Below are 16,237 nucleotides of genomic sequence, written 5' to 3'. Positions count from 1 at the left end.
TATGAGAGCTGAGTTCAGACTGGGATGCCACCCTTTAAATGGGGTCCCTGACTTATGCCCACAATTAGGAGCAGAATTTCTGTTGCTAAGCAAGGCAATTAAGTGAGTCCCAACCCTGATTTTACGACCTTTTCGGCCACAGCAGTTAAGCAAATCACTGCAATTGCTAAGTGAATCAAATGGGTCATTAAGCAAATACGGCTTCCTCAACTGACTCTCTACTTATCGAAGTCTGCTTATGTGGCCCTGCAGTCATCAGGCTGGTTGCCCAGGGCTTGAATTCTGATCACACGGCCCTGGGGAATGCTGAGACAGTTGTTAAGTGGGAGGACTTAACAGTCATATAAGTCACTTTTTTTTCAGTGCCATCGTAACTTTGAACGGTTGGTAAACAAATAGTGGTTAGTGACGGACTACCTGTGCACAGTCTTGGATTGTCTAGCAGCTGCTGAACAGTCTAACAAACTGGAGCCCTGAACAACCATTTCCCTTTCTAAATAAAAGTCTCTTGCATCACATCAGTTCCTGCCTCACCTGTTCACAATGAAGGATGTGGTGTTGTGCTTCACAGATGCAGAATGCAACATCCATTTCCCATCAGGGAGTTCCCGTGTTTGCACAGTATAGTATCGGACAGGTGACAGCCCATCACTGCCTGGCTCCCAGGACAATAGCACATTCCTGGCCTTGACATCTTCCTGCAACACAATGGGCTTGCTGGGTGGTTGGGGACGGTCTGGGAGATAAGACAGAGACGGATCACTGAAAGCTAGTTTTTCATGGGATGAAAAAGAGATACGGCAACGATAGGGGTAGGCCAGAGATTATTTTCAGGGTGGTACAATATGCACAGGAACCCTGACGCTTTACTAATCTAAACATGTATCTTTTTCTCCTGTACTCCATCCTGAACATTATCCAATTGGTTTCGATGTTTAGTATGTTCACTGGTTTCCTACAAACCCGAGTTTGCTTTCCATTTTAAAATGTTGCTTCCGTGCGATCACAGATGGTTGGTCCATTCATACAGTTTATAGTGATGCTTCCCATGCCTTTTTTAAAAAAATAAAAAACAACAACAACCCAGCAGAGTATATTAATTCTATGAAAACAAAGTTGGGTCTGGATGACCATTCTGAAAGCAGACCATAGTTGACACGGTTTGACAAGGCAGGGACTAATGTAAGTAGTCCTCGACTTACAATCACAATTGAGCCCAAAATTTCCATTGCTAAGCAAAACAGTTGTTAAGTGAGTTTCGCCCCATTTTACGACCTTTCTTGCCACACTTGTTAGGTGAATCACTGTAGTTGTTAAGTTAGTAACACGGTTAAGTGAATCCGGCTTCCCCATTTGACTTTGCGTGTCAGAAGGTCGCAAAAGGGGATCACACTACAACCGTCATAAATAGAGAGCCAGTTGCCAAGCACCCAAATTTTGATCACGTGACTCTGGGAATGCTGCAATGGTCATAAGTGTGAAAAACAGTCTGAAGTCACTTTTTTTCTGTGCCATTATAGTTTCGAACCGTGACTAAATGAATAGTTGTTAAGTTGAGGACTATCTGTAACACTTAGGTTGTTTTTGTTTTTTTTAATTCATAATGAGTTTCACAAAGATTCGTCTGCTTATAAGGTACAGCAGAGTTCATTCAACTGCTTAAGTAAGAAGAAAGAGAAAATATTAACAAAATTAATGTAGAGAAAGTCACAAAACGTATTGAAACGGTGATCACTTCAATCATCATTAACTACAGGCCTATTAAATGAATGCCTTTGATATATGGGCATTGATATTCTATTACTCCTACTACAATTCTTAAAAGATGAGCACCTGGGGCATATTTTTCCTGTAGTCTGAAAGAAAATGAGTTTTCGTTGAAATGGGCTCATTATTAGAAGAAAGACGGATGGGTTTTCAGCAATAATTGATAATTGCACAATGCAGTTGTCTGCAAATACCTGAATAAGAATCTGATTTGTAATATACAAATTACCCATTCATATTTTTTGTCATCTGCTTAATAGATTGTTATTGGTGCTGAACCCAGAGAATTTTGGTTTGCTCTCTTATGGAATACTAACGTTTTCCTGCATTTGCTACTTAAGAGACAGCCATTCATGTAGATCTCCTGAAGGCTAACCGTCTAATTTGTCAGGAAATTCTTAAAAGCAGAAACATTTTGCAGAATTAAATTGAAGCCTTAAAGCCCAACTGGACGTCAGTCTTGACTGAGTGAAGATAGCCTCCAAAGGCTGAAACTTTAAAGCGAGGGAAAAATGAAATGCTGCTTCTTTCTCTCTTTTCATCTTGAGCTATGCCTTCCTTCCTTCCTTGAGGTATTTATCCATTCAACAGCACCTCCCTTTTTTCAAGGTGTCCTCCATGCCCTGAAATGGAATTTATACATAGCACTTCTCCATTTGAATAAAACAAATAGTGATTTGTGAGGAGTGTTATAAGGAAAAGAAATGTTGAGTACTCTTGGAGAACAGCTTTTATCTCTTTGATTCCGAAGGAAGACCAGGATGCTACTCAAGTTAAAAATTATAGACCGATATCGCTTTTAAATACAGATTATAAGATATTTGCTAAGGTTTTGGCTAATAGACTGATGAGGGTTCTGCAACAGGTGATTCATGGGGATCAAACGGGGTTTATTAGTGGTAGGCAAATGAAAAATAATGTGAGACATATAGTTGATGTGTTAGAGTTTTTGGAAAGGCACAACCAGATCTCTGCAGCGCTAATCTTTTTAGATGCTGAAAAGGCCTTTGATCAATTGAATTGGCAATTTTTGTTGAAAGTTTTAGATAAAATGGATTTTGGGGAAAATTTTTTACAACCGATTAGGGCATTATATCAAAAACAAACTGCCCGAATCATAGTTAACAATAGCCTGACAGCAGCATGTAATATTGAGAAGGGCACAAGGCAAGGGTGTCCGTTATCGCCCTTGTTATTTGTGTTAACATTAGAGATACTATTGGTTAAGATTCGGAACTCGGAAAAAATTAAGGGGATACAAGTTGGAGATCAGGACTATAGATTGAGAGCATTTGCAGATGATCTGGTTGTTACAGTGACCCAGCCAGAGAACTCTGTTGTGGACCTGATGGAGATAATAACACAATATGGGAAGGTTTCTGGATTTAAAGTAAATACACAGAAAACTAAAATTTTGGCTAGAAATATGACAGTTTCACAGAAGGCTCTCTTAGAAGGATTAACCGGATTTGAGATTGTTAAAAGGGTTAAATATTTGGGGGTGATTTTGTCGCCCTCTAATACAAAGCTATATAAAAATAATTATGAAAAACTATGGGGGGAAATTCAAAAAGAATTGGAGAGTTGGCAAAAATTGCAATTGTCTTTGTTGGGACGGATTGCAGCAGTGAAAATGAATGTCCTGCCCAAATTTTTATTTTTATTTCAAATGATACCGATTCTTAAGAAAGATTCTAATTTGGAGGAATGGCAGCGTGGTATCAATAAATTTGTGTGGGCAGGGAAAAAGCCACGAGTTAAACTTAAGATTATGCAGGATACTCGTGAGAGAGGTGGCCTTAAATTGCCTAATTTTAAATTATATTATGAAGCTGCTGCATTAGTAGGAATAAGCGATTGGATTAATTTGACGCAATTGAGGTTATTAAATCTTGAGGGCCATGATTTGTTGTTTGGCTGGCATGCATATTTGTTGTATGATAAGAAGGTAGATACTGTGTTTAGGATGCATATTTTAAGACAGGCATTGCTGAGAGTTTGGAAGAAGTATAGACATAAGTTAAGCAGCAAGATACCATTGTGGGCAATTCCAAAACACGCAATAGAAAATATACATGCTGGTTTCAAACATGATGTGACTACGTACAAGGAAATTTTAAGCCTGGAAAGGAATGTTTGGTGTTTGAAATCATATAGTCTCTTGCGAGAAGAGAAGGTTGTTCAAACTTGGTTTCAATATATTCAACTACGGGCCAGGTGGAAAGAAGACCAGAAAAATGGATTTGCAATGACTGATGAAAATTTGATAAAGCAAATTAGAAATCAGGGACCAGCACATATCAAACGGATATATCTTGCATTGATAGAGATTGATTCAGAAACAGAGCTTGTTAAGGATTGTATGATAAAATGGGCCCAAAACATTCAGGAAGTTATTACAATGGACACGTGGGAAAAGATTTGGGTGAGGAATGTAAAATTTACTCAAGCTCAAAATCTAAGAGAGAACTTTTACAAAATGTTTTATAGATGGCATTTAGATCCTAAAAAGCTTGCAAGTATGTATCCGAATTATCAGCCTAAATGTTGGATGTGCGGTGATGAAGATGCAACATATTTTCACATATGGTGGACATGTAAAAAGGTTAAGGCTTTTTGGATAAAAGTCTGGTGGAACATGCAGAAGATTTGTAAACAGAGGATAAAGTTTTGTGTGCAATTTTTTTTGTTGGGAATAATTGTTGACGCTACAGTTGTGGACTCCAAGTTGATGTTGAACTTAGTTACGGCGGCAAGACTTTTGATAGGCCAATATTGGAAGAAAGAGGAACTGCCGACCATAGAAGAGTGGACTTTAAAGGTTTCCGACCTGGCAGAGATGGCGAAGATTTCGGCCTATTTGAAAGATCATTCGCAAGAACGTTATATTATGGAATGGAGAAAATGGATTGAGTTTATCCAGAACAAGTATAGGGTTAAGAAATTTTATGTAGCATTCGAATAAGTCTTCTTTCGTTTTTTTTCCTTTTTCTATTCTAGTTTTTTATATATATTTAATATTGCTAAGGTGTGTTTTATCCTATATAAGCTAGAGAGTGATGGATTTTAGAATTTATAGTTGTTAGTACATGGTTGTTTATGATTGCCTTTTTGTATATATATACCTTGTATTTAGCTCTGGGAAGTCGGGGGGGGAGGGGGGGAGGGAGGGGGGAGGGGGGGAGGTTGGGGGGAGGTAGGGGGGAGTGGGGAGGGGGAAGGGGGCTTTGTTAAAGGAAAACTGTATTTTAAAACTTTTCAATAAAAAAAAAAAGGCTGAAAAAAATGAAAGGATTAATTGCAATACCAGTTTGCTACTCAGATATACACACTGCCTTAAGATAATTTTTAATACAGTTCTTGTGAGACTATGCTGAAGCTACCACAACTAAAGATTTTTAAAAAAGCATGTAAGCAGGCTGGATTAAAAGCTAGGAATCTTCTTTGAAAGATCCCTTCAAGAGATAGATAAGAAAGAACCCAGTTGTCAAGGAAACAAAGGGGGGAAAAAGTTACCCAAACCAGACAAAAGAAATTGAGCCTGAGCACATGTGAAAATCCCCCCCAAGTCCCATCAACAGTTACCAAATTTATTCAAAAAAGCAAGAATAGCTGCCAATCTTGTGAATCAACAAAACAAGGACTTTTGGAGACAAAAGAGGTCCTGAAGCCTGCCCAGTCTTTAAGTCTTCTTTGAATCCAGACTTGGCAGCTTTTGTCCCTCTGACTAGTAGCTGACAGCCTAATTGAGAAGGATACTCTGTGTGGATTTGTGTGTGTGTATGTGTGTGTGAGACACACACACACACACACACACACACACACACAGAGACAGAGACAGAGAGAGACAGAGAGCGTAAATGTACAAAACAATAAAGTTTTGCTATTACTTTAAATCACTGGTTCTCCAAAGAACTGGTTGTATCTCAGTGTTTGGTTGAAAGTGATTTGAATGTTGACCAGGGCTGTGAGTGTGTTGAGTGAATGACCGTAAATCAAACCTGAGAGTGTCCCTGTAACATTTTATGCTGCAACATCCTTAGGAACAAAAATAAACTCACTGGGCAGACATACCTAATTTCTGTCACAATGTAATTCTGGATTGTCTTATGTCCCACCCTAATTACCTCTCTTTTCCGTAGTGACTACTAAGGCTTCTGCAGCTTCACCCCAGCCCTTTCGGGTTTGCGCTGTGATACGGAAGAGATAGGTGGACTCAGGCCTGAGGTTGGTAGCAGTAAACTGGCGTGCGCTGGGGCTGAGGATTTCTACATTGGCTGAATTGGCAGTTGTAGTGTTGAGGCGGTGAGTGATCTGGTATGCTGCAACAGAGTCAGAATAGCACTGGGTAAGAAAATGTTTGGCAAAAAGGGATACTACCTGTTATGTATTGGGCTCAAATGTAATACCACATGGGTAGCTGGAGCAGCTAACGGCTCTCCAGCAACCCAAACTACAAGTCTCCAGTGCTGCTATTGGCTGTCCCTAGGCAACAATGGTTGCTTCAAACCTACTGGCCGCCGCCTAGGGGCTAGACTATAAATTGTGGCTAGTTACAGCTCAGTTCTCAGTTCACATTCTGCAATCAATAAACCATGAGTTTGCCTGAACTCACTTGCCTCGCCTTCTTTCCTGCGCCAAAGAACCTGCCACACAATACTACCCATATAGCTGTCTTTGGGGCAGCTGAAGAAATAGTTCTCCCAGTGGAAGTAGACTGCAACCATGGGAGTAATCACGAAACAAGGCCCGGACGTTTGATATGAGTTCCCTTTTTTACCCTGCCACAATTTTTCTGTGGCCCTGCTTGCTCTTCAGAAAGATGAATGGGAGAAGCTCAAGAATTTGGCTCACTCTGGACTACTGTCTCTTACCTAGAATGATACCATTGGGAGCAGAAGGAGGCTGCCAGATTAGCCGTACAGAAGTTATCCTCACTTCAGGGAAGAGAATGCCTACTGGTGGCCCGGGCACTGGAATACATCAAGACAAAGGAAAATGGATGATTAGGTTCAGTGATTAAGGTATATGTTTATTTATTCCTACAGGCAGTGACTGGAATGCACATACAAACACAGATATATAAAATCGATGCTACCCGACACGAAGATCAGTCTTGCTTTTTAGGGGGCCACGACACAGGTTGTGGGGATGGGGAGTTGCTTATAACACAGGGTCAAGAGTTTATAATGATAGTGGAAATGCTCTGGAGAGAAGTCTAAGCTCTCTGCTAGCATATATTGGGTTCAAGAATCTCAAGAAGTCATGTGGGATCGAACACAGTTAATATTACCAGGATGTGGAATGAAGTTAATGGAGGACATGCAGAGAGGTGAAGGAAAATTGTACTCTTCGGCAGATCACTGAGAAATGCAGGAAGGATGCAAAAGGAAGTTTATGTTTAATAATTTACAGAAAGGTTATGATTAGGACTTGAATTATTGAACATTCTGAACGAAGATGGTATTGGTGTTTGGTTGCTAATCTTTTTTAAAATAAGTATAGCTAAGAGACAGAGAGTTAGGGGACACCCACCATCATCCAGTGTGCGCTCAAGTATAGGCGGATTGCTAGGCACTCCATCACCAATGCGGGTGAAAGCAAGCACCCGGATCTCATAAAGGACGTATTTTCCCAAGCCTATGAGCTGGGCACTCCGAGAAGCATTGCCTTCCACTAACCAGAACTGGGCCCTTGAATCTGAATCTTTCTCCTTATACATGATCTAGAAGAGAAGATGTACCAATGATTAAAATAAAAGAAAGCAGTCCCCTTTTCCCAGTTCATCAGTGCTAATCAGGAGAGCATTATTAATTGGCATTTGTTCCTGTAAATAGGATGAGAGCCCTGTATAAGGATAAGGCATAACATGGATTTGAAGAAATGAGGAGGGGAAAGAAGCAAGGTCATTTTGTGGAAACGCAATAATTGAAAGACTGAAAAAATGTTCACTAAGGAATCCTCTAGAATGGTAGAATCTGCAGGCAGAGATTCAGGATCAAACTGGAAGAAAGACAAAGAGAATAGGTGTGGAGGAATACAATGCTTTAGGTCAGGTCTTTGCAGTATGGCACAAGAGAAAGGAAGTAGGGATAGGACTGCCAGATCAGTAGTACTGATACTCACCTTGTAGCCTAGGATAAACCCATTTCGATCAGCTTCAGGGATATCATTCCACCGCACTAGCATAGAGGTGGAAGTGGTAGCTAGTGCTGAAATATTGGTGGGTCCAGATGAAGGCACTATATATATACAAAGAATACGGACAAGAACACACATTGCTACATTGTCCAGAACCTCACATGTTAAATTCCAAGCAGGCAGTGATATGCCTACCAGATTGTCTTAAACAGCTAGAGTGGAAAAGAATACCTGACTCCCGGGTTCGCCCCACTACAGTCTGACTCCATGGCCCTGGCCCAACAGCATTGAAGGCCTGCACCTGTATACGGTACTCGGTCCATTCCTCCAGGTCCTCAATGGTGAACTCACGCTCCACACGGTCATGGATGGTGTTGGTCAGGGTGTGGCTGCGCCCATCAAGACGTGAGTAGCGCAACCGGTAGCCCACCGACTCAGGGCTGCCATTGTATTCACTCTCTGGCAGTGGCTGAGAAAAGAGATGGCCCTTTACTATTGGCCGGCATTCTATTCTTCTCTAGAATGGCTACAAGAAACAGGGTAACATCTTCCCTACTCAACTGAAGAGATCCTAGCCTTTGTAAAACAGGTACAGTTTTAAAGCCTACCTTAGATAGAAGCTGCGAATTTATTTATTTATAAATTGGTGGGGATGGGTGGGGTTTTTTATTGTTATTTTATTATTTGTATTTACTGTTTTTAGTGGGCATATATTTAATTCTTTTTTAACTTTTGTAACTTTGTATTTTTTATTCTTGCCCTGTTCACCGCCCTGAGTCCTTCAGGAGAAGGGCGGTATATAAATAAAATTATTATTATTATTATTATTATTATTATTGTTATTATTATTATTATTATTATTATTATTATTATTATTATTATTATTATTATTATTATTTAATTGATTTTATATACTGCCCTATTCCCGAAGGACTCAGGGCGGTTTACAGGGCGAATTAAAACAATACAAATAAATACAATTAAAATAGAATTAAATTAAAACTAGCCCACAATTAAAACAAATTAAAATTTAAAATTTAAAGTTAAATTAAAAACCCCTCAGTCCAGGCCAGAAAGATCAAATAACCAAGTTTTCAGGTCCCAGCAAAATGAGCGAAGGTCCAGGGCAGTCCGAAGTTCTACCGGCAGTTCATTCCATAGGGCAGGCGCGCCCACAGAGAATGCCCTCCCCCTTGGAATCACCCGCCGGCATTCCCTATCCAGCGGAACCCTAAGGTGGCCCTCCCTGTGGGAGCGCACAGGACGATGGGAGGCTGATGCTGGCAGCAGGTGCTCCCTGAGATAATCCGGACCCATGCCTTATGTACATAAGGCCAAATTTTAATATTTAAAATTACCTTGTAACTTTCTTGAACTGAAATGATAAATATAGAAAATGGGCTTCCAGCCAATTCATAAAAAAAATATCAGAAGACACGCAAAAAGAGAGAAAAATAGTTGAATTTCCTTTTTTTATATCTCATAAGGAATGCATATGGAACAACAATCAAGTTGAACCATAAAGCTTGGAATCAATTTGAACCCCTAAGGTTTTGAATCCTAATTGTTGTGCTTAATAGAAAGCCATCTGTCTTCTGAAGTCTTCTACCTCCAATACAGATATTACAGAAAGTTTCTGATTTGGATTTAAGAACTTCCAATATAGCAGATGGTAGCACCTGTCTGATCATATCATTCCAAGAAGAGCCAAGAAAAGTTCATCCTGGTTAGTACTTGTATTTAGATGTGAGATCTTCCTAGCTGGACTGGGAAGTTCAAAAACATTTACTAGCCATTTCCATAACACTATTGATCAAGAGAACTAAATGAATATCTCCATAAAGTCACCACATCAGACTTTTGACATAGTTGAAACCTTAATTCTTTCACTAAATTTAATTTGGTAGCCTCTCAGTCTTAGATAAGGGCTGGTCTTAAAGTTCCTGTTAGGGGCGGCAAGAATTTTATGAGATAATTATAATCTTGGCTGAGGGAAAAGGAACTATGGGTAGGTGTATATAGATTGATTCAAAATAGAGCCATATTCAGCTGGTGCCCCAGCTGAAGTCTTCCACTTCCAAAAATACCTAGCATGGGAGTAAAGGAAGGTCAGCCAATGATGCCCCTTCAATTCTGATTATGACTCTGATTTGTACTTCATTTCCAACCCCTTAGTTCTTCCCTTGCTTATAGCCCCATCTTTTCATACCCCATCCCTTTCCTTCACTGTACTTCTAGACCCCTCCACTTTACCCTAGAATGATAAATGACAGAAAGGGTGAAGCGGGTATTTCAATTGCTCGATATTTTACTGTAGCCATATCCCCAGTTTCTGATGCAGCCTCAACTAGTATTCTTAGCTTCATATGAGTCTCTCTACTAATCTTGAATTCAAATTTACTATTGAAACTAACTTGATGTTGAACATGATAACAGCAGCACGGTTACTGGTGGGACAATATTGGAAGAAGGATAGTTTGCCCACTATAGAAGAATGGGTGTTTAAAGTTTTGAATCTTGCAGAAATGTCTAAGATTTCTGCTTATTTGAAAGATCATTCACAGGAAAGATATATTTCAGTTTGGAGGAGATGGATAAATTATATTCAGAACAAATATGGGACTAAAAAGTTCCATTTAGCTTATGAGTAGATTTTAGTGGGATATTGTTATTGGTACTTTGTTTGTAGTTATGTCAAAGGGGAGTTAAAGCACATTATGAATTTGGTTAATTGTATATTATGCATAATTTTTTATTTAGAATATGATTATTGTAACTATAATCCTGTATTTAGCTCTGGGAAGTGTGTGGGGGGGAAGTGGGTGGGTTTGGGGTGGGGGGGATTTGGGGATATATTGTAAAATTTTGTTTTTGTAAAACTCTTTAATAAAAAAAATAAAATAAAAAATTTACTATTGAAACATACTATTGGAAGTTTGTCTGGCTCACTAGATAAATAATGGTAGGGTGGTCAGCCTGCTGGGATTTGCCCCTTCTCCCCTTCTTTGTTATCCCCTGGTTTTTCCCCCCCTCCAGAAACAATTATGGGCCCTTTTTAGGCTACAGTTCTCACCATCCATCGTAGCCAGAGGCTGGTTTCACTGGCTGTTCGTACGGTAATATTGGCAGGAGATACATCAGGTGGAGCCTGCAATGTCTGGATCCTGCGGGAAGACAGGCTGGGTGGACTTGTACCCACAATGTTCACTTGTCGCATCCGGAAACTGGCACCAGAGAGGAAATGGATTAACGTTGGAAGGGATAAGAGCACAGAAAAATCCTCCAGGATTTTGAACTTCCACATTCACATGCCTTTGGTGACTTTTTGCTTTGTTTCTCCCCCTGGTCCTCTTTCCTCTTAATACCAGTGGAGGAGCCATCATGTGTGATGTGCAAGAACATACAAATATGTAGTGCCCTACATATTTGTGTAATGTCTCCATAAAGCCTTGGTGGAGCAGTGGGCTAATGCCTCCTTAAGTAACACCAGCTGCCTGCAATTAGTGCAGGTTCGAGTCCCACCAGGCTCAAGGTTGACTCAGCCTTCCATCCTTCCGAGGTAGGTAAAATGAGGACCCAGATTGTTGGGGGCAATTTAGCTGACTTTGTAATAATGCCGCTTGGGGTGTGTGTGAAAGCCCTAATAAGCAGGCATATACATAGAATGAAGGCTACTGCTAAGCACATTTAATTTGTGCTTAGATTGTAAGCCGCCCTGAGTCTTCGGAGAAGGGCGGGATATAAATGGGATTAAAATAAAAAAAACAAAAAATAAAAAAACATATTTATTTTATTTTTTTATTTTTATTACATTTATACCCCGCCCTTCTCTGAAGACTCAGGGCGGCTTACAAGCTTAGCAGTAGCCTTCATTCTATGTATATGCCTGCTTGTTAGGGCTTTCACACACACACCAAGCGGCATTATTACAAAGTCAGCTTATTGCCCCCAACAATCTGGGTCCTCATTTTACCTACCTCGGAAGGATGGAAGGCTGAGTCAACCTTGGGCCTGGTGGGACGCGAACCTGCACTAATTGCAGGCAGCTGGTGTTACTTAAGGAGGCATTAGCCCACTGCTCCACCAAGGTTCTGAAGCAAAGGATATTATGTGGGGATTGGGCTACAAGTTCTAAACTGGGTGTTGGGTTTTCCAACAAAACATTAATGGAGAAGAGGTCTATCGACAGATGTTAGCCATGATTTTCTTATGGAGCCTCCATGTTTGGTGGCATCAAGGTTGGAAGATGAATTTCAGGAAGCATCAGAAAGGTTTTTGTTTTGTGCCCTATTTTGGAGGATTTCTTTGCTCAGCTCTGACTGGGTTTTATGAAAAGATTGATTTTGATCTTCCTCTTTATATCCTCATCATCACCGTCCTCATCACCATCAGTGCTACTGCCTCCACTGCCACCACCACCCCTGCCTTTCTTCAGTAACACAACAACACAGCTCGATTGGGATCAGCATCTTTCCCTCCTCGTACCATCTAGTTGTTGTTTTTAATAACTGTATTATGTTAAACTAATTAACAGAAGAAAATATATAGAAGGTTAATATAACAAGATCCTGAAAAGTTAGGTTGTAAGTAAAATAATTCCCAGCACTTTGACCATATTGTTTGAAAGTCATCTTCCTTAATTTGTCAGAAATAAAAATTCTAATGAAACTATGGGCAAAGAATGCATTTCAATAATAAAAAGGTAAAGGTTCCCCCGCACATGCGTGCTAGTCGTTTCCGACTCTAGGGGCCGGTGCTCATCTCCGTTTCAAAGCCAAGGAGCCAGCGCTTGTCCGAGGACGTCTCCGTGGTCATGTGGCCGGCATGACTAGACGCCAAAGGCGCACGGAACGCTGTTACCTTCCCACCGTAGTGGTCCCTATTTTTCTACTTGCATTTTTACGTGCTTTTGAACTGCTAGGTTGGCAGAAGCTGGGACGAGTAACAGGCGCTCACTCTGCTACGCGGCACTCGGGATTCGACCCGCCAAACTGCCGACCATCTCATCGACAAGCTCAGCGTCCTAACCCACTGAGCCACCGCATCCCTTACAATAATACATTGCTGCAAATCATGTATTGATGTGTCAACATCAACGTGTTGATGTGACGGGTGACAATATTTTTAGCCTTTCCCTTCTTCACTTGACTTACCTATAATATGTGTAGGGGTTGAGATTGGGCACCTCCATGGACCGAGCATCTGGTTCATTAGACAGCTGGTGGATGAGTATCCACTCTTCACTCTCTCCAGTCTGACCCATCTGAAAGCAAGCAAGGCAGAGTAAAATTGGAAAAGTACGCTATCGCCTGCTTCCCTACTGAACAGGCAAAAAAAAGAGAGAGTTAAATAACACGGTAACATTTGCCATTCTCAGGGAATGAAAAGCAAGACTACTTTTATCTAACAGTAAAATAAACATTTGGACAAGTTTTTTTTTAAAAAAATCACAATAATTTACTTGTTAGAATAAATTACAGCCACCTCATTATTTGTTATTATTCTGTTATTGTGTTGTTGGTCTTTAAGCAGAAAAAATGCATACGCACGGAATACTTTAATACATGCACACACAAAAGAACAGAACAATAAATTAAGTACATCACACTGAATAGCTCTTTATGTAATATATTGTCCCTCCCCGCTATCTTTGCTTTCACTTAGTCACTGAGATTTCAAAAAAAAATAAAAAATTGCTCATTTTCAAATCAAAGATTTTCTGCTAGAAATATTTTTAGAGGTGGCTATTTTTAGAGGTGACGGATGAGATTCCTATATAAATATGAAATCTTGAGGCTATGTAGTATAATTATGTATCAAATGCCATTCTGTCTATTGGTCCTATGATCCGCTCTCTCTATTTACTGTTTCCTAGGTATTCTAATTCCCAAATAGTATGCTTTCCCCTTTATTCTTGCCCTCAGCCACTGTGACACTTGGTCAAACTAAGTTTTCTGAAATTGAGCAGAATAAAAGAATGCAAGTCTCCCTCCCTCTCTGTATGCCTGAGTCTTATATTGATTTGAGACTATAGATTTCAAGTCAAAATATTTACATGAAGTGCAATGAGAGGTAAGCTTCTTTAATTTTCATACAACAATTTGATGGAGAGCTATAAAAAGGACAGAACATCCGCTGCTTTTTTTTTTAATCAGCAAATGAGACCTGCCTTACCTGAACCTCTACCTGCCACCTGGAAATGGAAGTCTTCCCATCATAACCAGGGCGAAACTGAAGTGTGACTGAACGAGGACCAATGTTGGAGATGCCCAAGTTAGCTGGGGCCCCAGGGAGCTCTGTGAACAAGAGAAAGCACAGAACATGGAACTCATTACCTCTAGCATAGACAATGCCCATTGACTCAGCTATACTACATACAGAATGAAAATAGCATCTTGCCCAATGTTTGTACTGACAATTTACTTCACTAATCATGTCTTCTCCACTCTGGTGCCCGCCAAATGGATGACTTTCTACTTCTGTCATCATTAGCCAGCGTAGTCTTTCCTGTCAACCTGGCTGAGGGAAATTGAAGGCTGTTTCAAAGATACTAGGATGAGGAGGACTGAACTAATCTAAAAAATGTAACAGGAGTAAACATAACGTGCAATTTGTTAAGAACTGTAAGAGGGAGGACTGGATCATACTTTTCAAAAAGAATTTTTAAGGTAAAAAGAGGACAATCAACATATAACCAGCAAGTTACATATGCCATACACAATAAAGATGAAATCGCCACCAGTATCTGATAATCAAATATGGTTTTGGTTAAGTGGGCAAGGTGGGGTAGGGTAGAAAAACAGTGTAGTTCAGACATGTCAAACTTGCGATGTCACGTGACGTCATGCGATGTATCGGGACGGTTTTGCCATTGCCAGCAATGGGGTGGGCATGGCTTCCGCATGATGCATCTGGCCCGCGGGCCAGTAGTTTGATACCCCTGGTGTAGTTACCTGCCACATCTAAAAATTAACCTCTTATTACAATATTTGTTCAGCTCTTAGCTACAGAAGCTCAAACAAGGCTAATTCTCAATCTAGAGTCTGGCAAGTCAGGTGGCATGCAAATTCTTACAGTAAAATAAAAATAAATAAAATGTGAAGAGGCTATAGAACCTTGTTTCCTAAAAACCTTGGACTTCAGGGAAATCACTGCTTCACTATGTTGTTGTTGTTGTTAGTTGCGAAGTCGTGTCCGACCCATCGCGACCCTATGGACAACGTTCCTCCAGGCCTTCCTGTCCTCTACCATCTTCTGGAGTCCCTTTAAGCTCACACCTACTGCTTCAGTGACTCCATCCAGCCACCTCATTCTCTGTCGTCCCTTTCTTCTATTGCCCTCAATCTTTCCCAGCATTAGGCTCTTCTCCAGTGAGTCCTTCCTTCTCATTAGGTGGCCAAAGTCTTTGAGTTTTAGCTTCAGGATCTGGCCTTCTAAAGAGCAGTCAGGGTTGATCTCCTCTAGGACTGACCGGTTTGATCGCCTTGCACTATAGGTGTCCTAATATGTTAGGGAAGTTGAGAAGTCATACAAATAGCTTTTGACATGTACTCTCCATGCTCTAAAATGCACCACTTTATATAATTTCATAGAATCTGATTACATTTGCGCTCATACTTCATGGGGAACAAAACCATTTTCTAAGAATAAGTAGGTTCAAGAAGAGACAACTCTGAGCCAAGAAGCATCAGAGAAGAAGCATTGATTCCTGTCAGGGAAGGAGAAGGTTCTCAAAGAGTTAAGTCAAGAAAGCGAGCAGTACAATTTCTTCAGGACTAAAAGCATCCAGCATTTCCCTAACAAATACTAAGAGGTTGTCACTGCCCTCATCTCTTGCTTGTGTGTTTCCACCAAGCACCTGGCTAGTCACTGCAGAAAATGAGTCCAGGAGTAAATAGGCCTTTGGTCTGATCCAGCTGGAAGGATTAAACATCCTTCTCTTCTGCCTGCAAGTCCACAGAAAAGAGTGTTTATTAGAGCTGTGCAATGCTTTAGATTCAATTTGGAAGAGATGCTTTGGAATGCATGAGAGCATGAAGACAGCATCTGTCTACAACTTGTTAAAGCTTTTGTACCATTCTAAAGCATTGGAGCCTCTGAGTTTCATGACATGCATATGGTGTGTTGTTTGTTCCCCAAGCATCAAGACCTGCCAACAGCAGCAGATAATCTAAATGACCCCCAACCTCAGCCCACAATCAAGAAACAGGAATAAACAATAAACAGCTTTTGGTGACTGACATGGTGGCTTATTAATGATGCATTAAGCAGGATCACTACCTACTTGGCGTAGGCTTAATATTGGCACAGGCTTCAAACAAATATCTAA

General features: G+C 40.4%; 1 protein-coding gene across 1 annotated transcript in view; it reads right to left on the bottom strand.

Annotated features, from left to right (window-relative positions):
* SDK2 (sidekick cell adhesion molecule 2) overlaps positions 1 to 16,237 on the bottom strand; it is a gene marked incomplete at both ends in the record, with an annotated part of 427,058 nt that overhangs the window by 40,955 nt on the left and 369,866 nt on the right. Inside the window, 9 exons of the mRNA XM_083351383.1 lie at positions 535 to 736; positions 5,895 to 6,089; positions 6,642 to 6,740; positions 7,303 to 7,492; positions 7,894 to 8,009; positions 8,140 to 8,377; positions 10,982 to 11,132; positions 13,062 to 13,171; positions 14,083 to 14,204. Of these exons, the coding sequence (XP_083207509.1) occupies positions 535 to 736; positions 5,895 to 6,089; positions 6,642 to 6,740; positions 7,303 to 7,492; positions 7,894 to 8,009; positions 8,140 to 8,377; positions 10,982 to 11,132; positions 13,062 to 13,171; positions 14,083 to 14,204 (1,423 nt within the window). The remainder of the gene's footprint in view (positions 1 to 534; positions 737 to 5,894; positions 6,090 to 6,641; positions 6,741 to 7,302; positions 7,493 to 7,893; positions 8,010 to 8,139; positions 8,378 to 10,981; positions 11,133 to 13,061; positions 13,172 to 14,082; positions 14,205 to 16,237) is intronic.

Source organism: Vipera ursinii (assembly GCF_947247035.1).
Source record: "Vipera ursinii genome assembly, chromosome: 2".
Lineage (NCBI taxonomy): Eukaryota > Metazoa > Chordata > Lepidosauria > Squamata > Viperidae > Vipera > Vipera ursinii.
Note: the sequence above shows the minus strand (reverse complement) of the source record. Positions and strands in the feature narration are given on the sequence as shown.